The sequence below is a fragment of the Selaginella moellendorffii genome, unplaced genomic scaffold (genome assembly GCF_000143415.4).
Source record: "Selaginella moellendorffii unplaced genomic scaffold, v1.0 SELMOscaffold_37, whole genome shotgun sequence".
NCBI classification, from domain to species: Eukaryota; Viridiplantae; Streptophyta; class Lycopodiopsida; order Selaginellales; family Selaginellaceae; genus Selaginella; species Selaginella moellendorffii.
This window is the reverse complement of record NW_003314298.1, coordinates 1,085,250-1,106,790: the sequence shown is the minus strand read 5'-3', so window position 1 is coordinate 1,106,790 and position 21,541 is coordinate 1,085,250. Positions and strand designations below refer to the sequence as shown.

The window sequence follows — 21,541 nt, the reverse complement described above, 5'->3', positions numbered from 1 at the left end:
ATCTCGGTCTGGGTCTTGAACTCCATCTTGAACTCCATCTCAGACTCGTTTTTGGACTCCATTTCAAACTCCTTCTTAGAGTCAGTCCCAACACTTCCATGTGTCACAACATTTCCTTTTCTAGACACTTGTTCATTGATCATTTTGTCCTTGTTCCTTAAGCACTTATTTAAGAATTCCACTTTTGCTCTCGACTTTCCGAGTTAGAGCTTTTGGTCCAAATGTATTAAGCTCGTTAGACTTCTAATTCGACCACTGCCATATGGCATTCTTTTGGCTCCACTTTGGGGCTTAGGGATTTCTATTTATAAAAAGATGTTATTCATCATATATTAGAAAACAATAAAGGTATTAATCAAAGAAAAAGGCATTATTATTATTTGAAGTAGAATGAGTACAAAAGGTTGTTTTCTACTCATTATCTTTCCAAATGTAGATAAAGTTATAAACACTATATATTGTCAATTTTTATGAAGAATTGAGTTTTTGAAAGCAACTTTAACATCTAAAAGATCAATGGAAGTGAATATTAATTAAAAATGATAACTTTGTTCATATTGTTATAATGAACCACCAAATGAAAAGACTCATCCTTCTTTGACAGAAAAAAGATATATGTACCAATTAAAGGTTAAGAATGCTAAATAAAACCTTTTAAAAAAACTCTCCTTAAGATATCTACATAATGCCTCTAACTTTGCTAATGAAAGATTGTAGATAAAACCTTCTACAAGATTAATGAGACAATTATAAAATCAATGCAATGGCAAGATATTATTTCTTCTTTTTTTGAAAGTATCCTCAAAGTAGGTATACTTGGAGGGAAGAGTGCATTTGATCTTGATAGATATAATTGATGTTAGATGAATAGCAATTGCAAAGACGAAATTAGGATTCAAATGGCAAACATGTTAGAACTCATACAAAAAAAATATCAGCAATTTGGAGAATAAGACTTAAAGAAGGGGAGAATTATCCAATTAACATCATATTACTTTCAATCCACTATTAGATTCATGAGCTTAAACTAAGGAAGACTAAAATGATGAAAGTCTTTAAAATGAAGACAACATTAAAGATGATATTGCAATGAATTTTAAATAATGCTATATCTATATAGAAAATTTATTAATTTTCCACCAATTTAGCATAAATTAGATGTTGTTTTAGTTAAAGGAAAATACTATGAGAAAGTACAAACTTTAGATTGATGAAATTTGCATTAACACCATTATTATCTAAATTTGAAAAAGAGAGTGGATTGAAAGTGAGTATTAATCTGGAATATAGAGATTCATAAAGAAAGAATAAAGCTAAAATGAGGAAGAGAATATTAATTTTTTAATTAAATAACCCTTAATTAAATTGGATGTTTTTATTTTCCAAAACCACATTTACTACATGAGCATGAATACAAGTGCAAAGATGAAGACATTGCTCTTAAGAGTGGTTTATATGACTATAATATATGTAGAAGTGATTCTCAATTCAACATCAAAAACTGTCATCAGACATCTAAAAAGTTAAAGAAAATTTTATTAACCTCATCTCAATTACTTATGTTTATTTGATGCATATTCCTCACCATGTTAAATTTTCATCTTTAGAGCCCACTTATTGTTATAAAATTTGGAAGGAATGTAAAATACTTTCTCTAGTAACTATGAAAAAGTAGAAAGACCATTTCTTACAAAGAGCATTATCTCATTTTTGTCATTATTCAATTTTATACTTTACTAGCTATAAAAAAGTTTCTTTATGCAAGGATAAGAGAAATACCTTAAAAAGGCAATAGATAAATTGATTTATGTTTTCTTTTTGGATTAGCTTGGATTAAGCTATATCATTGATTTTATTTCAAATGAAAACTTGAGCTTCAACAAGATAAATTCACTATTACTATAAAACTATCTTCTAACTTCTCTTTCTCTTCATACTCTATAACATAAAAATTACTTGCTTATAATATTCAAGAAAGTTTTAATTTAATGGCTTAAGGTAGACGTCCTCGTTCCAATTGCTAAAAGAATTATTTTTATCCCCACTAGTCATTTTGAGATTTAGAAGATTTGAAAAAATATTAAACATCACTTTATTATGTTTTAAAGAAGCCTGAAATTACACATCCAAATTATTAAAGCTCAAAATAAAGGAATCTTGTCTAAAACTCAAATCTCACCCACATTTAGAACTTTGATTACAACTTCTATCACAAAGAGATAAATGGTGCAAAATATCTTATATTACTTAGGATTTTTAGAAAGATCATTTAGAGGATCCCACTTAGGATCACTTGGCCATAACATCATAGTTCTTATCTTGAATGTATGTTCTACCATTTAGTCTATAGGATAATCACAAAACTTACTAAATATAGAATGATACTATATTATGAATCTAGACATCACTAACAGATCTAGATGCCTTTCATAAATAGCCAATAGCACCAAATAGGACTAATATATAAGAAAGTAAAAAGAATGATTTGAGAGATGATCCATAAAGGTTTAAATATATCAATTAATTAATGGTTTTGAGATACTTGGGATTAAATGTCATTGGGTTTGAATAATATTATGTTGGGTGACCTTTAGGAAAGTCTAAATTCAAAAACTTACATTTGGTATTAGAGGGGTCTTGAGTTTGACTCTGTTAGTTGGCCAAGGGAATCACACCATATATTAAAATTGACATCTAATAATCCAATTTAATTTAATTGGGCTCAACTTGAGGGGTAAGGTGTCCACAAAGTAAGGCTTTCAAGAAAGCTATAGCTCTCAAATGAAGGCATGAACATACTAGAAAGTATAGTGGATTATAAACAATTAAAAAAAACAACTTGAAAGATGATATAAAATGGTTCAAATATAAAGGGAAAGGGTTTATGAACAAAAATGCACTCCTTTTTCCAATTGGTTAAAGGTCTTAAATATCTAGGGTTGGGTTTAATTAGCACTGGGTTGGGTGAAAGTCCAAATTCAAGAGTTTACACAACACATAAGACATGATAGTGAAGATGTTTTGGTAAATATAGTAAGTTATCAATAATACGTAGAAATTTCATCTAGTTTAAGTACACTCACAATGCCTATATTGATTGCTTACAGTCATAGCAGTAAAAGAAGATATCTAAAAGGAATTGCCAACAAATAATTTTCAACACCTACAATCACATTTATGAATCTTAATATTGCTAAGTGATGCATATATTATTACAGCATCAAGAGATCTCTCATATTTCTCTAAAGACAATAAACTAAAGAAAAGTTCTTGAACCCATGTTTCAAGAAATATAACTTTTATACCCATTCTTAGAGCAAGTTATTTGTCTTTTTAAAAACCTTAAAAGCAATAGTGTGTAATGTATTATAAATAGAATCTTTGAGAAAGTTGAAACATTGTTGATGATAGTTAAAGTACTAGTGATTGGCCTTTAACACTAGTAGTTATACCCTTTCAGATATCTTCATATTTATTCCCTCTATTATTATTCATCACCAAACACTTTTGATAAGGAGCAACACTTCTTTATCAAGGACATTGGAAACATTATGCCCTAATGGCCTAATATAAGTACCTCAACTGCCCACTTTTATCCGAAAGGGCAAATCCAAACCCTTAGGAAGGGGCGAAAACCAATGGGGCATATAATACTTAAATAGGACACTATTTCACTTGAGTTAAGAGCATTGTAGTTAGTTTTTGTTTTGGGAGTGGGAACTACTCTTGACCACATTTTTTATAAGAGTTTTTTTACACTCTTCAAACCCATGCTCACTCCCACTCAAGTTTATTAACTCCTAATCCAACCTCAACTCAATTTGGAGGCATTATTAGAGTTCTTAGCCTCATTATCCTTACTATATTTTTGGAAACTCCCCTTGCAATTCACACTAAGTGTATCTATCTTTATTCTACAAATTCTATATAATATGATACTTTGCTATAACTAGCTAGTTGTTGACCAAAAATATAATAGAAAATTTTCTTAGCTCCAAATTGACATTTTGGTCTTGTGTATTCTCTTTATCAACCACCTCCATAAATCCCTTTTGAAACAATGGTCCATACCCTTAAAATTTTGTAAGTAAATCTCCTTGTTATAGATAATTTTAGCATAGACATTTTTCATTAATGCCAAAGTCACCTTGAGGCCATGGAATCACTTGCCAAACATTTACAAGGAGAATATATTGTAAGAGGTAAGAGAAACTAAAAGTAAGTGGGAAATATATTATCATTTAGATAAAGCAATAGTAAATTTTAATTTTAATTATTTTTGCAAATTTGTTGTTCCTTCCTATAATATAGGTTGGAATGAACCCTTTTCACCTAGATAATCCTTGAGATCACTATCCTTGACTAGATCCTAAATGTCTTTTGCACTCAATATATTGTGGAACATTTTTCCCACAAGGAGTTTTATGTTGAAAATATTCATCTTTCATCTGAATATTTATCTATCTGGAAAATATGTATCCATTAAAGTATTCATATAATTTTCAAGAAATATCATGAATGTGACTACGGGTATCGAAAGTTATTTATCGGTTAGTCCTTTCGGATATTTTTTCTTTACTACTATGATAATAGAATGTCGATATTGTTGGTTTTTTTTTAATCTCTACCTAAGCTAGTTGAGAAATTAGTCATCATATATGTACTTACGCTAGATAAACATAAGGTAAGAATTCCTATGTGTTTCTTGCTGAGCATACTTGGCTCGGTATGAGAAACTCATATATTGGCTTGCATTTGCTAATGTTAGGAACCTCTGTGATATTGAGCTTAGTCCTTCAATATTCGCCAGGTGATAACATATTTTGTCTACCAAACACCCTCGCTATCATGCATCTTATATTAGTTCCGTTCGGTCTCAATTATTATTTATGGAAAGTGTCTAGATTTGCTAATTTGCTATATCTATAGAATATAGAAATTGTCCTAAACACAATGCCCAAATTCACAATTTAGTGTTATTCCATATTAGTAAAGTTTGAGTTAGCCCTATGAAAGCTAAAAGCATACATTCCTAAGAGAAGGGGTGGGGGGGGGGGAGGGGGGGTTGCATTGGTATATTGAAATAGCGTTAAATTCTTTTTAGCTCCATTTTTTGTATTGGTCATAACATTGGGATATTAAATGCTTTAGGACTACTCTAAGTCATTCCTGTAGCGCATGTGATCATGGGATGAGATTTGGATATACTGTCACCGTGGATCCTTGGAACCTTGGGGGATAAATAGGGATAAAATAGCCACTAAGGGATCTCTCATCAAGCAATTGCCTTTTTTCCAATTAGCTTAAGGGGAGAGAGATAAGGTGTGCTACAATTCTGTGCTTTTGTCCCTTCGCTTTTTAAGTTATATGTTCAAGCATCAATATGTGCTTTACTTTTATTTTGGCTCCATACTTAGGAGTTTGGCTTCATTCTTTTGTTCAGTGGCCCAAGGCCTTGAAACTCAAGTTCCGCTTCACTGTCCTTAAACATATAATATATGGCATGTGGTATATGACATATGGTACATGGAAAGTTTAAATTATGCTTTGTGATTATCCTATGTGAAAACCACGTATGCTATAAGAAATCACTATATATATGTATAATAAATGTTAATTATTTATTTCCTAATTATTAGCTTTTCATGATGACTTACCATAGGCTTTTGGAGCTGTCTAGGTACTGATGGATTGATTTTGTATCCTCAACAATGAAGTGTGTGCAATATAACATGAATGATATTATTTTTGATTGACACGCTAATGATTTATCATGAAGGATGCTCTCAAAGTAGCAAAGACTGGTTTGGAGATATAAGAGAAGCTTATCATAGTGAGATTTCACCTCTTTTTTTTCTTTCAAAAAAGGTATATATATATATAGGTTGTCTAGCACACAATTGATCTTAGAATGATGATTGTAATGTCAGTTATTTGTATAAATAAAGATTAAAAGATGTTCTTTTTTCTTGGTAGACCACCTTTTGAAGTGTGAAGACTCAATAGTTCTCATAACCGCACATCCAAAATGTTCTGGAGATTAACTCAACACATTCAGTTCACTCCTACAAACATATTGTGGTTCCCAACTGGAAATATTTGCTTAATCTTTCTAGATGGGAAAAATTTAGCAGAAATTTCAAGCACAAAACTACTTTAAGGACTTTCCGGGGTGTAGTCCTCCACCATGCATGTCTCAAAGCTACTCCCTAGTCTTTGCAGCGTGTTCGCAGCCGGATCGTCACCACAAGCACTGTCCATGCAAGCGAACCCTCCTCTGCCGCAACGGTGTGGACGCTGGATGCAGCTTCTGCCGCAATCTGCATGGCTCTCTTCAAGATAAAAGAAATTACCCTCCACCAATGCTACCACGGTACAGTCGGCTTGTTCCAGATGCACTGGATTCTGCAGCTCGCAATGACGTGGCACCCTTCTACAACATAATACTTGAAGGTATTCTTCACTCCATTTCCGGAGCGAGTGCTGGCGCTATCATGCCACGCAGGTAGAAGATAAAAATCAAACTCTTTTTGTGTTGCTCATTGTTTTTTGTGCAGCTATGAGGGAGTGGGACAAGTTAGAGAGTTGGAGAAGCACGGGGCGTTACCAGGTAGAAAATAAATCAAGTCTGTGTTTGTAATAATGTTTTTGCTGCAGGTATGGCGGAGTCGGAGGAACACGAGCTGGATAACCATGGGCCGCGTAGGCGTGCAAATACGAGTAACAAAAAGAGTGAAGATGGGGCACTAGAAGAGGCTGCCAAAGGCGGATTCTCTACTGTCCACAGAGGACGAGGTCGAAGTCGAAGAAACGGCCGTGGAAACTCGGGAGGAAATGGGGTCCGAGCCAGGTACAAAGATAAAATCAAGAGTGTGTTTTAGTCATGGCTTTTTGGTGCAGCTATGGAGGAACACGATCCAAAGGCGGATTCTCTACTGTGCTCTTCCACTTTCACCGAGGACAAGGTCGAAGTCGAAGAAACGTCCGTGGAAACTCGGGAGGAAATGGAGTCCGAGCCAGGGACAAAGATAAAATCATTAGTGTGTTGTTAGTCATGGTTTTTTGGTGCAGCTATGGAGGACCACGAACCAAAGGCAGATTCTCTACTGTGCTCTTCCACTTTCACCGAGGACGAGGTCGAAGTCGAAGAAACGTCCGTGGAAACTCGGGAGGAAATGGAGGCCGAGAAGTCAGAGCCAGGTAAACGATAGATAAAATCTGAGCTGGATAACCATGGGCCGCGCAAATACGAGTATCAAAGAGAGTGAAGAAAGAGCACTAGAAGAGGCTCCAAAAGTGGATTCTCTACTGTGCTCTTCCACTTTGACTGAGGACGAGGTCGAAGTCGAGGAAAAAGCCAGGTAAAAAAGCCAGGTAAAAAGATACAATCAAGACTGTATTGCTAGTAATAGTTTTTTGGTGCAGCTATGCCGGAGTCGGAGCTTGCGAGAGTCTGAAAATCCATGGAGACTTAGTTAACTAGTAAGTACGTAGTCGACATTTTTGGATCGAAGTTAACCAGCACCGTCCAAAGTCGCATATCTGCAAATCGGACGGTCAACATGCCAGATTATGTTCGAGAATAAACCTGAAACTTAGGGTTCACAGATATGGGTTTGGTAAAGGCGGTGCTTCGCGGTGTCGTGGTTGATTTGGATGGGACGCTACGGATCCCGCCCACGCTCGACCTGCGGGCGCTGAAAGCCACGGTCGCGAGCCGTGTCTACTCATCCCCAAAGGAAGCGGAGCTGGCATTGCAGGCGGTAGAAAGGGCTGGGAGGTCCAACAAATGGGCACTCCCTGGGGCGGCAGAGGTATGCAGCTTTATCGACTCCAAGAAGCTCCGGCGCGGGATGATCACCCGGAGCAGCAGAAGAGACGCGGAGAATTTCGAGGCGGGGGAGCTGGCCGTCGGTTCCAGATTCTCGCCGATACTTGGGAATGAGGCCTCGGCGATGAAGCCGTCCCCTCAGCCGCTGCTGCGCGTGTGCGAAACGTGGGGCGTCAAGCCTGGCGAAGTTTTGATGGTGGGAGATTCCGCGAAGGACGATGTTGCGTGTGGGAAGAGCGCGGGGGCGATGACTTGCTTGGTCGATCCACTGTTTCGCTACAGGATTGACGAGCTCCCTCTTCACCAGCGACCCGATTTCAAGGTGCATTCGCTCCATGAGCTCAAGGCGCTCATCGACGACATGGTGTGTATGAGACCGAGGGAGAGATGATGCTGTCGGGCCCCAAGAAGTGGCAAGCAGCGCGCGGTGTTTTTCGAGCTGAAAAATTCGGAGCCGGTGTCCTATAATGTTGCTAGTAATTCTTGACAAAGATCTTGTTTTCTGGACATGAGGATTGATAAAATTAGAATTGTAAGCAGCCAAACTTCAGGAGATTGTTAGCTAGGCATAACCTTGCTAACCGGTTATTTCCATCATGGAAGGGATGAAGCTGCAAAAATGCAATCATGATCCTGCATGCCACAATGATCCCATTGAGAGAGGAGTTCTGACGGAGTGAAACTTGCCAGCAGTGGAATCTCTTCATGAGCATATCCAAGGATAAACCTGCTCCTCGTAAAAAGCTGGTCGCAGCGGATGTTTCCTGTACTGACCCGCACTTTGCACGATTGAGGGAGACCACCAAGCAACGTTTTCTTGCGTGGTCTTCTGCAGGAGGATCTTATGGTACTCCTTCTCTTCCTCCAGTCCTATGTAAGCCTGATTCTCAAGCATCCTGTTGATGGCTTCTTGTGTGTTTGCTGTGATCTGTACCTCTTCGTCGCTAAATCCTGGTGCCCTGCCGCTACGTAGCAAGGAGCTAAAGTCTGGGCGTACACCACTCGCATCATCAAACTGGAGAAAGTTGGGTGCTACAAGTCTCACAAGCCGAGCTGCAAACAGGTCCTCTTTCACCACTGTGAAACTGCGCAGGGCATCTAGAATCTTTCGGTGACCCTCTTGATACCTCAAATCGACATCCATTTTGCTGAATGGCTGGAACCACGTCTCCCATACCTGACCTGATGCAGCAAGCGCGTTGTATTCTTGGGAGTGCTCCAGAAGACCCTTAAAGGGTGCGTAGATCTTCTCTAACAGCTGCCGGCGCTGCATTGTCTCTCGATCCTATTTGGCGAAGTAGCCCTAGAATCGCTCAAATGACCCATTTGGCGGGAAAAAATGACTTTAGGGCAAGCTCTGTCAGCCCTAATTTGACGACAATAATATGCTATTAATTACATTTTCCCCGAAATATATAAGTTTCCCCTTTGGAATTTTCATAACAATAACAAAATAAATATGTTAACGATAATTTTATAATATAAAACAATAATATTAAGAAACACAAAATTGCTAGTATGATTTGTCACAAGTGTTAGTTTACAATCCAAAGCAGCAAGGAAGGAAAAGAGAAAGAAAACAAAGAAGATGAAGGTCACGCATAGATGATAGATCAAGCAGCAGCAGTGGCATGAGAATCAAAGCCCTTGAGACTAGGACTCCTCTGCGCATAAAAGGCCGACTTTGGATTCGAGGCAGCTCTCATGGATCCCGAGTGAGCCAGAGCTCCACCTCCTCCTCCGTGTTCGTGAAACGAGAGCTTCCGGCGAGCGCCCAGCACCAGATCTCTCTCCGGAGTTCCCGGACGAAGCCTGGGAGTGCTGTGAGACCTCGCCTTGGCTCGAGCCGACTCGGTGGCGGCCATGTAGTTTGGAACCATGGCGACGTTGGACGAGGCCGCCGGGGAGATACAATTCTCGATGCTCTCGTCGTCGCGGATGGAGCTGGCCGCGATGCTCGACTTGTTTGCGAAGCGAGCGAAAGCTCCAACGGGCAAGCTGGGAGTGCTGCGAACCGTGGAGGCAACGCTGTTTTGATCGTCGTTGGCGATGATGGCGGAGGCGGCGGTGTTGAGCAGCGCGGTTCGTAGGCTCCGGGGGCTCACTCCCGAGGAGCGGAGGTGGTGCTTCTTTGGAGTCTGGGTTCCTGGTGTCCCGGGATTGGTGGTGGAGATGTTTCGGAGGTTTGGCGATGGCGATGACTTTCGAGAGGATGATCTGAGTTGCTGTTGTTGCTGCTGCTGCTGCTGCTGGTGCTGGAGGAGGAGGAGCTCGGCCTCGTCTTGAGGACTGACTTTGCTCTCCCATGGCCGAGCTGCCATCCATCTCTCCATCCAGCTCCATCCCCAGTGTGGCTTGTCGGAATCGTAGTCCATGAGGAGCTGCGCATCGCCATCTTTCCATAACTGTGACAAGATCACGAGAGAGAGAGAGAGAGAGAGAGACATCAAAACTTCGCAAGCTAACAGGACGAAAACAATGGTCGATCGGAAGAACTTACCTGATGTGAGAAGGCATAAGCTAGCGCTCGCTCGCGTTTGATGGCAGCTTCTTGGCGAGTTTGCATTTTTGCCTGGAGCTCCTGCGTTGTCTGGGTACTGTCGTTCCAGCCGCTTGTATCCACGGCCTGGAACACCAAGAAACAAGCTAAGCAAGAGCTGGCCATGGAGGAGGACTAGAAGTTTGGATCCAGAGAGCTCACCATGGATGGTTTGAGAAGGAGATCTTCTTGCTTCCTTCCTTCCTCGGACAGGCTGATCCTCCTGGCTCGCACTTTAGCTTGCACTCGCACCAAAGCTTGCATACAACGCAAAGTTGTCACTGCTTGGCGCCTCACCGAGTGGCCACGCACTAAAGCTTGCAGACGCACCAATCCTTTGAGCGCTCGCAAAGCTCGCCGTGCCTGCCAATCAATCCACAAATCAAGAACAGCGAAAGAAAGTTCTATACTGCATCATCATCTTTCTTTCACGTAGGAAGACAGGAAATGGAGGACTCGCGAGTGCTTACCAGGTAGCCTCGAAAGGCAGTCTGGATTTTTATGGCGGCCCAGTCCTCGCTCCTGCGCGATCCAGTGAGGCGGACCACCGCGGCAGCGGCTTGAGCAGCAGCCACGGCGGCCTCGGCGGCGGCGGCGGTGGCGACAGCCACGGCCATGGCGTGCTTGCTCTGCTGTTCTTCCGCCTGGATCAATGGAGGCTTGCTGGCGTTGCTCCCTCCGCGGCGGGAAGATCTGCGAAATCCCCATCGCTTCTTCTCCTTTTGGACTACATCGATCTATCCAGAGAGACAGAGAACATTTAGTTTCCATGAGAGATCGTTGCGAGAACACGAAGACGACACATCATTCACCAGTATAGTCATTCATCGATGTTTTAGATCCAGAGAGAAAAGATGGTCGGGGATGCTCTATACGTACCGGATCAGGATGGAGCGCGGGGCTCGCATTCTTGCTCGAATCGTCCTTAGAAGGGGAGGAAGAAGACGATCTAAACGCCTTTTTGACGGCAGAGAACCAGGTACTCCCACCCTTTTTGCCTCCCATGGATTCCTACGATTCTGGAGGCACAGACACGCACAGGGCACCCTCAGATTCACACCCAAGCGCTCAGATTCCGAGCGAATTCGGCAGATCTAGCTCCATTCCAGCCACTGCTCTGTTTCCCACTCGCGATTGCGCTGGTGGGCGCGCCCGATTCGGCGCCAATCGCCGGCCGCGGCCTCGACCCACGACAGAGCAGCGGGAATGCGAGCGATTCGCGCGAAAAACTGCACAGCCCAGCTCCTAGATTGATGGCATGGGATTGTTACCTCGCATTGCGGCCTCACGACTCCCAGAGCAGTGGAGGTGGCTCCTCTGGTTCTTCACACGCCATGGCCAGCCAAATATTCTCTTTACAATGCTGCTGCTCGCTGCCCTACTGCCATCTTCTTCATTTCGTGGAGCTTGTTACTGGAGCATTCACCTTTTTCCCTTCCTTCTCTTAAATAAATTTCTTTCTTCCACTTCTTTGCTATTAAGAAAGATGTCAATCAAGGTCGTTATTTCGTCCCTCTGTCTGTACGGACTTAAGATTATCTTGTTTCCAAAGGCTTGTTTGGCTTTGTAAATTGCAATGATTAAAATGCCCATGTGACCAACAGCTATGATGGGTACTGCACTGTTCATCTCTTCCAGCAAAGTCTTCCACGCCACAGCATCCGGCACAAACGGCATCACACCCCGCCTCCGCCACCTTTCCGGACCTCCCCAACACGTCCACCATGCAGATATAGTGATCCAAGCTCGAGTCGCCAGCCATGGCCACGAAAGTGGTACCGCGCGTCCTTGGCCAGGCCCGCGTGGCTGCACGCCGCCAAGACGCTGATAAACGTGACGTCCGTCGGCAGTATACCATCGAGAGCCATGACGCCAAAGAGCTCCAACGATTCCTTGCTGTGGCCGCTCTGCGCGTAGGCCGCGATCATCGCCGAGAAGAGCACCAGATCTCCGCGCTGGGACGCTGCAACCGCGCCGAAGATGGCCCGAGCTTCCGCAAGCTTGCCACACTTTCCAGACATGTTGACGAGCGAGGTTCTCACGGCCGGATGGTTTAGCAGCTGGTTCTCGCCAGAGCGTTCCAGGGCCGTGTGGATTCTTCGTCCGGTGGCGAGCTGGGATGGAGTGGTGCAAGCCTCGAAGACGCAGACCAGCGTGATCTCGTTCGCTCGGCCGCCTTCCAGGTCCATGAGGAGGAAGAGCATCACTCCGGATGAATTCTCTCCGCAGCGGACGTAGGCCGAGATCATCGCGTTCCAGGGGGCAACGAGCGAGAGCTTGTCCGGCATCGCGTCGAACGTAGCCCGGGCTTGATCCAGGAGATTGTTTTGCGCGTAGACTGCCACCATCGTCGTCCACAGCACGCCATCTCTGTGCTCCATCCTCTCGAACAGGCTCCTGGCGAGCTCCATTCGTCCACACCTCCCGTGCATGCAAACGAGCGCGTCCCGACCGTCACGTCTTGCCAGAGGCCACTTGAAGTCACTGCCGCGTCGATCTCCTCCCCGGCTGCCGAGTTCTTGAGGTTCCCGCAAACGTCGAGCATCGTCACAAAGGTAACTTTGTCCGGCGGAGCTTCCAAGTCCATGATCGCGAAGAGCGTTAGAGCTTCTTGGAGGTGTCCGCTGTGAGCATAGCCTGCCAAGAGGGTGTTCCAGGAGGCCGTATTCTTCAGCTCCATTCGATCGAATAAGGCTCTAGCTTCCTGGATTTCACCGGCTTGGATGTAGGCAGCGATCATTGTGTTCCAGGAAATGATACTCTTCCGCTTCGTGCTCTCGAAGAGCTCCCTGGCTTGTGGCTAGTATTTGTTCTGAGCGTACGCTGTGATCATCGCGTTGGTAGCCACCACGTCTCGGTTAGGAAGCGCATGGAACACCGCCAAGGCATCGTCCAGGCTTCCACACTTCCCATACATGGGTGGCGACCATGATATCCGACTGGAAGCCACTCTCGATCACCAAGCAGTGAACTATCCTGGCCTGAGAAAGCAGTCCAGCGTTACCGCAAGCGTTGAGCACTGCGAGGAAGCTCACCTTGTTGGGCTGGAATCCACTCAAGTCCATCGTCTTAAACATGTAGAGAGCTTCCGCGGGATGCTCGTTCTGGGCATACGTGACGATGATGGTGTTCCAAGAGATGACTGTCCTCTCGATCATCTTATCGAAGAGCATTCTCGCTTCCAGCACACGCCCGACGAGAGAGTAAGCCGTGATCATCGCGTTCCAGGAGGAGGAGCTCTTCAGTGGCATTCGATCAAACACCTCAGCTGCTTCTTAGAGATGCCCGTTCTGGGCATACGCCGCCAGCATCACATTCCAGGAGAACACGTCCCTTCTCTTGAGATTGTTGAAAACTTCCAGAGCCTCTTGCAATCTCCCGCAGCTGCCATACATTCTCATGAGCAAGTTCCCCAGAAATGGATCCTCCCTATGCCCGGAACTCGCTACAAGCTCGTGAATCTTCCGGCCTTCTGCAAGAGCCTTAGCATTGCCACAATGTCGTAGAAGATCTGCGTAAGTTGTAGTGTCCACCGGCCAACCACCAAGCTCCAACCTCTTTACGGCATCCTTGATCCCCGCCCTGTCCATCTGCTAGAGAAGACGATCGCCCAGCCGTTGGATAGCAACTCCCAGCTCCCATTTGAATGATACCCGTCCGAAATTCTCAGCGGCCCCAGCATTTGCATGAACCTTAGTTTTCTTGTATATTTTAAACACTTTAGTGTCAAATTATCACCTCTAACCTAAATGTTAATCAAGATTCATAGATATTAAATTTAAGAATTTTAAAACATTTTTGAAGAGAGAATTATATAGTCTATGCTTCAGTTATTAATGATTCATCTACCAGAATTTTCTAAATTACACATTATCTATCTTTACATAGAATAATTTGATAGAAATTCTAATATCTAAATTAAGTATTATATATATATAGAATAATATGAATAACATTGATTAAAGAGATTGAGAAAATGGAAGGAAGAAATAAAATTATCAAAATAATATTTCTTTATTCTTTTATCTAAAGTTAAATTGATAGATTAAATAAAAAAACTATATTAAAAAAATTACTTTATGGAATTATCACTTGTATTGTTCATAATCTATATGCAAGTGTGCTTTATAATGTTTTGCTAATTGAGGAGAAAACAAAAATTAAATTTTATATAAATTTTAAGAATATAAATCTTTTATAAACATAAATATTTTATTTAAATAAAGTGAATTAATTTTAAAATAATATAATTATAATAATTTTAATATCTAAGTTTTAGGTTTTGAATGATACTCTAATCTATTATCACATTTAATCATTATATAATTTTTACACATTGAGGATTGTCCAGAGGCTTCACAATTTTTTAATTTTTTTCAAAAAATAAAAACTTAATATTTTTGTAATATATTAAGTTAGATATCAAAATTTACATAGCAGTATTTACTTTTAAAAGTGTTTTATTATATACTAATAATTTGTTTTAAAAGAAAATTATCCATTTTCTTCACTCTTTAATTATATTTGGTTTTTAATCCTAATTTTACTCAATTTTCGTTTGCGATATTCTCAGATGGGAAGCAAGTAGCAAAATAATTGTTGTGGTTGCTCTGCATTGAAATACTTGAAATTAAATACAACAAATTAATGTTTTTAATACTTATCTTTATTATCAGTTATAATATTTATAATTTAATAGTTTAATTACTGAACCCAAGCCATATCTTTGAACTGTCTCCTAAGTTGTGAAATTCAACAATCATGGCAATGAGTGAAAAACATCATGCAACCTTATCAACACATTTGAGAGAGCTTCTCAAAAAATTGCATGTTGGCCCTAATGACTTTCCTCTACTTGATCCTCTTCACAAACCCAGGCCACTGTGGGATGGTTGCCAGCTGAGCTGCTTGATCATTCACACTTCGTGTGCACATATATGCTACTTTGAGTATGAGCTTGCTCTTGTCAACCATTCTTATTGCAACAATGTCTACATAACAATGCATTACATAATACACTGTGTGTTGACACTACACTCAAGATTTTTTACATGTATGACAGGTTTTCATTTTCTCCCCTTAGACTTTATGCTTCCATCCAACAGCTATAACAAAGTCACGGTGGACTTTCTAAAGTATATTCGCACACTTGAATATAAGTTTCAAATGTCATGAGAGAAGGTGTGACATAGAAATGGTTCCTTCTTCTCTTCATACAAACCTCACAATAGAAAAGAATGAAAATCGCTACTGCTGTTGCTGCTCTTATTTTGACAATCCTCTCTAGTGGATGTGTTTCAGTGATTGTTCGGCGAGGAGGCCCTGGAAACATTCTTTCGTCCAGCCGCACAATGATCTTCCGCAAGATTGTGGAAGTTATCATGCGCATCTCCAGGGTCCAGTCGTATTCAGCTGGATTAACATTTGGAGATGCCACTCTGGAGGTCGAAGGTCGTATGGTCTCCATAACAATTGGCATTGCCGAGACGTGGAGGAGTGTTTTGGACGAGCTTCTCATGTGTAGTATCTTCCCATCGCTGGGGATTGTCCAGAGGCCCGGCACAAGGCTGATGATGGGCTTCATGAATCTCTACAATATTCTTGCTAATCTCGAGTTGACAAGGCTAAACTATGCTGCTATGGAGATTATTCACGAGAGGCTCTGGATCAGGTACACTGTGTATGAAGCCTCTGACTCGGACTCGGACTCTCTTAGGATACTCGACCAGTATCATGTGAATCGTAGCAAAAGCCTTGGCTATCTACAACTTGGGAATGTTACAGAGCTCTTGGATCGTCCTGGCGACGATGAAGAGCACATACCAGATTGTTGGGTTTATAAGTCTTGCTTGTGGAGTGGGGGGGAGGATTCGAACATCTCACGCATTGATACTGATGGCTATCTTGAATCTGCTGATGGAGTTTATTTTCTCCGAATGCAAACAGATTGCAACCTTGTTTTATATCTTGGGAATCAGGCGGTGTGGGCAACCAACACACAGAATTGGGGGAGAGAATGTTACATGAGGCTGCAGTTGAATGGAGAGCTTGTTGTTTATGATGAGAATCGGAAGGTTATGTGGAGCAACAACAAGAACTGTGGGCGCTGGTGTGGTCTTCTCTATGTTATGTGCATCGAGTCATCGGGGCATATTGTCGTGAATGATATAAGAGATCAAACATGCATATGGATCAATTCTTTTTAAATATTCTAGTTAAATTATATTTTAATTAAATTATAGTTTAGACAAAACAAGTTTATATTAGAAAAAACTTGTAACGTTGTTTTGATGAATCGCAAATATTATCTTCTAAGATACCGGTGTGTGTGTGTTGATCCACCAGAAGAAGAAAAGATGTGATCATGATATATCTATCTTTGGTTTTCCAAAGCTTGGTGTGTCTATGACTACGGAGTCACAAGTCTCCAAGTTCCAGGTGAGAACTGTGGATCCTTATCAGGGACATAGAACATCACACAGATAAACTGATTCTCATGGTTTTTGAGGAGAAGTTTCAGTGTTAATTAGATTTATTGCTCTCATACGTACTCTCTCAAGTGCATCCATTTAGTTGCTGACCACTTGTTGCCTTTGATCACTGGGCACCCCCCTGAATCCAATCACTTGTTAGAAGCAAAACCAAAGAAAGCATAAGTTTTCTTACCATGCAAACTAAAAGGGTCGAGCTCTGCGTCGGGCGACATGCTCCAGAACAAGAGCGCATCTCCTTTGCGTGGTTTCACAGACACGCCTTTCTTCCCACACTCGGACAATTCATCCCACCATGGAACCGAGCTGCTGTTCACTTTTGCGCTCGGAAACACAGTCTCTCCCCCCTCTTCCACATCCGATCTACAGAAGAGCAAAGGTTATTTAGCAGAGAAGCTAGAACAAACCATTCAAGTTCACTCACAGATACATGAGCACGGTCGCAACTCTCTGTCCACCGTTCTTCGTGTTAACCTTGTCGTGGAAGTAATCGTGATGCGCGTCATACTTTTGGCCCACTTCATAGTGCAGTACTTGGAGACCTTCTCCATGCTCTGCCTAGAGACGCCGACCAGGTGTTTAGACCCGCAAAAACTCTACACGCCGAGAGAGATCACCTTTGGGGATAAACGTGAACTTTGCGATCCTCTCCTCGATCCGAGAGATTATTTCGTCTTGTCCTCGTCGAAGGAAAGTGCCAGAGCTGGTCCGGACCCTGGAAGCAAAGCATTCTCTTTTGAGTTTTTCTAAAGTTCTAGCCTGGAATTTATGATACCTGCTGTCCTTGCTCTTTCCAGTCTGGTTGTCTACGACGGCGGATCTCTTCATATTGGGCTGTGCTAGGCGTATTAAATGATCGCATTCCTCGCTAGACTGTTTGGATCGGATCAATCACCACAGCGTCAGCTCAAAGATCTAGCAGAGCCACGAAGGAAAGAAAATCCTCTCACCAAAAAATTGTGAAAGACGGATGCTCGCGGTTGCCAGGAAATGGTCTCAGTCCACACGGGCCTGGAACAAAAAAAAAAAAAAAAAGAGTTACGAAGATGAGAAGAACATGGAAAAATTACCAAACAGAAACACCCACATTTCTAGCAAATCCTTTGGTAGCCGCAAGGTAATATCCCCCTCCGGAGGAGCGATTCCCGATGGAACCCCCAGCAATCCCACCGCCAGGAGAATCAAGAGCAGAAGCGACATGAGGAGGAGCATCGCAAGCACCGTCGTCCACAGCGCGCGCCTCGCACTCTTGCCTCCTTTGATCGCCATGGATGACGAGATCCGGAGAGCTGCAATCGGATGCGCGGCAAGCAAACCGAGAATACCTCTCGATCGATTGATCGATCCGCTCGATCGTGGAAACCCTAAATCCCTGTAGAACTGTGGCGCTAACAAACCCAGTTTATGGATTTTAACGGACTCATGGTTTTACTTCGAACTTTCTCCAACAAACACAGTTAAATTGTTATTACAAACTTAAGAACGTTATATTTCCACCAAGTTACAAAGAAATACACTCTCCTTTCTAAAAGAGAAAACACACTTCTTCTCATCTATGCCCGAAATTCCCGTACTGTTTATGATAACTACCATCTCCCAAATGTTGACACCTAAGATGATTCCATCCACCTAAAGCGCTATGCGAATCAAATCAATATATGTTACTGTTATTTCAAAGTCAACTTGAGCGTGCTGTAGACATCTTCATCGAGTCTGGGCTTGATCCTGGCTTTGAGAGTGTGTGCCATGAAGTTTACAAAACCCATAACTTCACCCATGGGCTGATCTTTTTCACTGCTTGAGAAATGCCACTCGAATCCATGAAGAAGATTGGAAAGAACAAGTTGGACGGTCCTGAGACCCAGAGGAAGGCCCGGGCAAGACCTCTTTCCAGATCCAAATGGAAGCAACTCAAAGTCTTGGCCGTGGACACCCATGTTGCTGCCAATGAATCTCTGGGGCTGGAACTCCAGAGGATCACTCCAAACTTGAGGGTCTCTTCCAATCGCATAGACATTCACAAGTAGCATTGTGTTCTTGGGGATGTCATAGCCAGCAACCTTGTGGGCTGCAATTGATGCATGTGGTAAGAGCAAAGAAAGAGGAGGGTGGAGACGAAATGTTTCCTTGATGATGGCATTTACGACCTCAAGCTTGGATATGTCTGCCTCTTCGACCATGCGTTTGCGTCCCACAACACTCTCGATCTCTTGTTGAGCTTTGATAATCCAATCTGGGTGGTGAAGAAGTTCTGCCAGGGCCCACTCGCTCACTGTGGATGATGTTTCAGATCCAGCAACAAGTAGATCCTGATCACAAAAGAAATCACAAGTTTCTATACAAATTTCGAAGTTCTTATACTTACCAAGAGCAAAGCTTTGAGATTGAACGCATCGTTTCCAAGGCAAGACCTTGTGATCTCCACGAAATCAGGAACCTCACCGGGACGCTGCTCGTCTAAAACCTTCTGCAAGAAACCATTCATCTTATGCCCAGCCACCCTTGCGCGGCCAGCAACCAAGTCGAGCCAGCTCAAGTAGGGGAAATAGTCAGTGATCGAGAATGACGCTCCCACCTCGAGGATCTCATCAATCATATCAATGAAATCCAATGCCTCTTTGGCAATGGCGGGATCGCCCGAGGCCTTGGCTCCAAAGTAACTCTTCTTCATAAGGATGCGAGTCATGATGTTGAAGTTCAGAACCTTCAAGTGTGATCTCACTCCCACAACCTGGCCAGCCTCAGAAGCTCTCAAGAGCTCGCGACTGAGCTCCCACAGCTCGTCCCGGATGATCTGCGTGTTCATGCTGACCCTCGTGGCTGTGAAGAGCTCAGTGGTGCAAAGCTTTCTCAGCTTCTTCCAGTAGTCTCCATGAGCGAAAGTTATGGTTTTGTAATCCGTGACTATGGAAACCACGTTGTTGCGAGGCCTGTAGGCGAATTCCGTGTCGTGGGTCTTGAGAAATGCTTTGGCCATGGCTGGACTGGAAACTACAACCAAGGGGACGGATCCCACGCGTAAGTGAAGGAGCGGTCCAAACTTCCTGGAGAGCTGCTGGAGTGAGATGTGTGGGAGCCTGCCCAGGAGATGGAAGTGGCCGATGAGTGGTAATCCTCTGGGACCTGGCGGGAGATTTAGTGATTTGCTGGAGAGCCATTGCTTGAAAATGAGAGCTGTGAGAAGGAGGAGCACCACTGCCCAAAACATTTTGAATTGCTAATTGTTTGTCAATACCACAAGCCAAGCTCTTAGCTCAAGCTTGGCTTAGCATAGCTTAGACACGTTTGACACAAGAACGGGTCACAAGATGAACAGCGATGGTTGGTTGGGCATGACAGATCTCCAGTGCTGTTGAGAATCCAGACTTTTGCAATATGACAAAATTCAAGGAGCTTGTGACCCGTTCTTGTGTCTAAGCTATGGGATGTCCAGTGCATTATTGATTTATTTTGACTTTTATTTATTGAAAAAGATTGTTGATGATTCTAAAGAATTATCTATCATGATAAGGAGTTGCTGAACTTTCTGGGCCGCTGGATCCAGCCAATCCCAGCCGTCTGATAGTGTAAAGGGGTTATTTTTTTAACCACGTATTAGTGAATAATCACACTGATATTTGCTCTTGGCCAGGTGGCCAAACTGCGTGGGTGAGAAAGGAAGACCTGGTGACACATGTCACATGCAAATGTGTTGACTGTGGCTGCACTTGTCATCTAGGCATCAAGATTGCTCAAGCAACAATAGCAGCCCAAGGCTGTGAGGAAGATTTGGTGATTGGAGCAAGATTGATCATCCTCCTGGTGGTGGAGCGAGGTGTTGTAGCATCAGGACGTGCCACTCAACTGGAATGCAATGTTCATCGGTCATGGCAATAGGATCTTCGATATGTTTAAGATCTTTGGACAAGTGTTGGATTTCGTGACAATGTGCTAGTTCAGAAGAGTTCTAGATGTGGTAACTAGGTATCTTTCTCTCTTTTTTCATTTTATCCGTTTTGCAGATGAATGCAAGGGCATTTTGCACTACTCTAGGTACTAGGCTTGCCTGGCAATAGTATTGCTCAAGCAAGAGGGCTGTACAGAGATTAGCGATCAAGTAGCCAAAGAAAAACTATAACCAAGTTATACTTCTCAAGATCGTCTACTAAGATCACCAAGAGCTCTTCATGAAGCAATATAGAGAGCCCATCATCAAGAAATCCATTGAGAAGAGGGAATTTTTGCTAGGAAACCATTAGAACTAGAGAACTATACCGCACGTGGTTTTGACCCTTTATCGTATAATGATTTACCATAGGACAACACCATGAAGCGGAACCTAACCCTCCTTGTGCCATGTGACACATGCCACGTGTCCAAAGGATAGTGGTGCAGAACCTGAGGTTTAGGGCTTTGGGCCACTGAACAAAGGAACGGTGCCAAACTCCCAAGCATGAAGCCTAGAAGCAACGAAACTAGACCATGGAGCAATTCTCGAGCATATAGCCGAAGGAGCGAAGGGACAGGAGCCCAGAGTGACTTGGAACAGTCCTGGAACAACCAGCATCCCAATACCAAGACCAATATGCAAAATGGAGCCAAATGGAGTATGGCACTATTTCAACATACCAGTGGCCTAACGCAAGGATATAAGTAAACTTGGTCTTAGACCCAAGCAATGGAACTTGGGCTTAGATCTAA

At 42.7% G+C, this 21,541-nt stretch overlaps 5 protein-coding genes across 5 annotated transcripts; 1 reads left to right on the top strand and 4 right to left on the bottom strand.

Annotated features, from left to right (window-relative positions):
- Positions 1-7,610: 7,610 nt before the first annotated feature.
- LOC9653536 (haloacid dehalogenase-like hydrolase domain-containing protein At2g33255) lies at positions 7,611-8,222 on the top strand. Its single transcript, XM_002978523.1, has one exon. The coding sequence runs from the start codon at positions 7,611-7,613 to the stop codon at positions 8,220-8,222; it is 612 nt and encodes a 203-aa protein (XP_002978569.1).
- A 1,067-nt stretch (positions 8,223-9,289) lies between these two features.
- Positions 9,290-11,776, bottom strand: LOC9653534 (protein IQ-DOMAIN 1). Its single transcript, XM_024683376.1, has 6 exons — positions 11,642-11,776; positions 11,250-11,389; positions 10,841-11,107; positions 10,533-10,733; positions 10,332-10,457; positions 9,290-10,236 (listed from the first exon to the last, which is right to left on the bottom strand). The coding sequence occupies exons 2-6, from the start codon at positions 11,373-11,375 to the stop codon at positions 9,445-9,447; spliced, it is 1,512 nt and encodes a 503-aa protein (XP_024539144.1). The 5' UTR covers positions 11,376-11,389; positions 11,642-11,776; the 3' UTR covers positions 9,290-9,444.
- Positions 11,777-12,046: 270 nt separating this feature from the next.
- On the bottom strand, positions 12,047-13,110 carry LOC9653722 (pentatricopeptide repeat-containing protein At2g34400). The gene is made up of 2 exons (XM_024683332.1): positions 12,792-13,110; positions 12,047-12,708 (listed from the first exon to the last, which is right to left on the bottom strand). Exons 1-2 carry the CDS (start codon positions 13,108-13,110, stop codon positions 12,047-12,049), a joined length of 981 nt encoding a protein of 326 aa, XP_024539100.1.
- Positions 13,111-16,716: 3,606 nt separating this feature from the next.
- On the bottom strand, positions 16,717-18,248 carry LOC9653532 (probable prolyl 4-hydroxylase 3). The gene is made up of 7 exons (XM_002978363.2): positions 17,949-18,248; positions 17,812-17,872; positions 17,637-17,734; positions 17,479-17,576; positions 17,286-17,415; positions 17,037-17,224; positions 16,717-16,982 (listed from the first exon to the last, which is right to left on the bottom strand). Exons 1-7 carry the CDS (start codon positions 18,128-18,130, stop codon positions 16,912-16,914), a joined length of 828 nt encoding a protein of 275 aa, XP_002978409.2. The 5' UTR covers positions 18,131-18,248; the 3' UTR covers positions 16,717-16,911.
- Positions 18,249-18,501: 253 nt separating this feature from the next.
- On the bottom strand, positions 18,502-20,119 carry LOC9653531 (flavonoid 3'-monooxygenase). Its single transcript, XM_002978362.2, has 2 exons — positions 19,227-20,119; positions 18,502-19,170 (listed from the first exon to the last, which is right to left on the bottom strand). The coding sequence occupies exons 1-2, from the start codon at positions 20,067-20,069 to the stop codon at positions 18,529-18,531; spliced, it is 1,485 nt and encodes a 494-aa protein (XP_002978408.2). The 5' UTR covers positions 20,070-20,119; the 3' UTR covers positions 18,502-18,528.
- Positions 20,120-21,541: the final 1,422 nt, after the last annotated feature.

Excerpts from the sequence above, each read along its gene's own strand:
- LOC9653536 (XM_002978523.1), top strand. The coding sequence starts at position 7,611 with ATGGGTTTGGTAAAGGCGGTGCTTCGCGGTGTCGTGGTTGATTTGGAT.
- LOC9653534 (XM_024683376.1), bottom strand. The coding sequence starts at position 11,375 with ATGGGAGGCAAAAAGGGTGGGAGTACCTGGTTCTCTGCCGTCAAAAAG. Across the intron at positions 11,108-11,249 it reads CCGCGCTCCATCCTGATCCG|ATCGATGTAGTCCAAAAGGA; the intron begins GTACGTATAGAG and ends CTCTCTGGATAG. Across the intron at positions 10,734-10,840 it reads CTGCCTTTCGAGGCTACCTG|GCACGGCGAGCTTTGCGAGC; the intron begins GTAAGCACTCGC and ends ATTGATTGGCAG.
- LOC9653722 (XM_024683332.1), bottom strand. The coding sequence starts at position 13,110 with ATGATCGCTGCCTACATCCAAGCCGGTGAAATCCAGGAAGCTAGAGCC. Across the intron at positions 12,709-12,791 it reads CTCGTTTGCATGCACGGGAG|TCTACGCGCAAAACAATCTC; the intron begins GTGTGGACGAAT and ends CGATGGTGGCAG.
- LOC9653532 (XM_002978363.2), bottom strand. The coding sequence starts at position 18,130 with ATGGCGATCAAAGGAGGCAAGAGTGCGAGGCGCGCGCTGTGGACGACG. Across the intron at positions 17,735-17,811 it reads CCGTCTTTCACAATTTTTTG|TCTAGCGAGGAATGCGATCA; the intron begins GTGAGAGGATTT and ends CGATCCAAACAG. Across the intron at positions 16,983-17,036 it reads CGACCCTTTTAGTTTGCATG|GGGGGTGCCCAGTGATCAAA; the intron begins GTAAGAAAACTT and ends GATTGGATTCAG.
- LOC9653531 (XM_002978362.2), bottom strand. The coding sequence starts at position 20,069 with ATGTTTTGGGCAGTGGTGCTCCTCCTTCTCACAGCTCTCATTTTCAAG. Across the intron at positions 19,171-19,226 it reads ATCTCAAAGCTTTGCTCTTG|GATCTACTTGTTGCTGGATC; the intron begins GTAAGTATAAGA and ends TTTTGTGATCAG.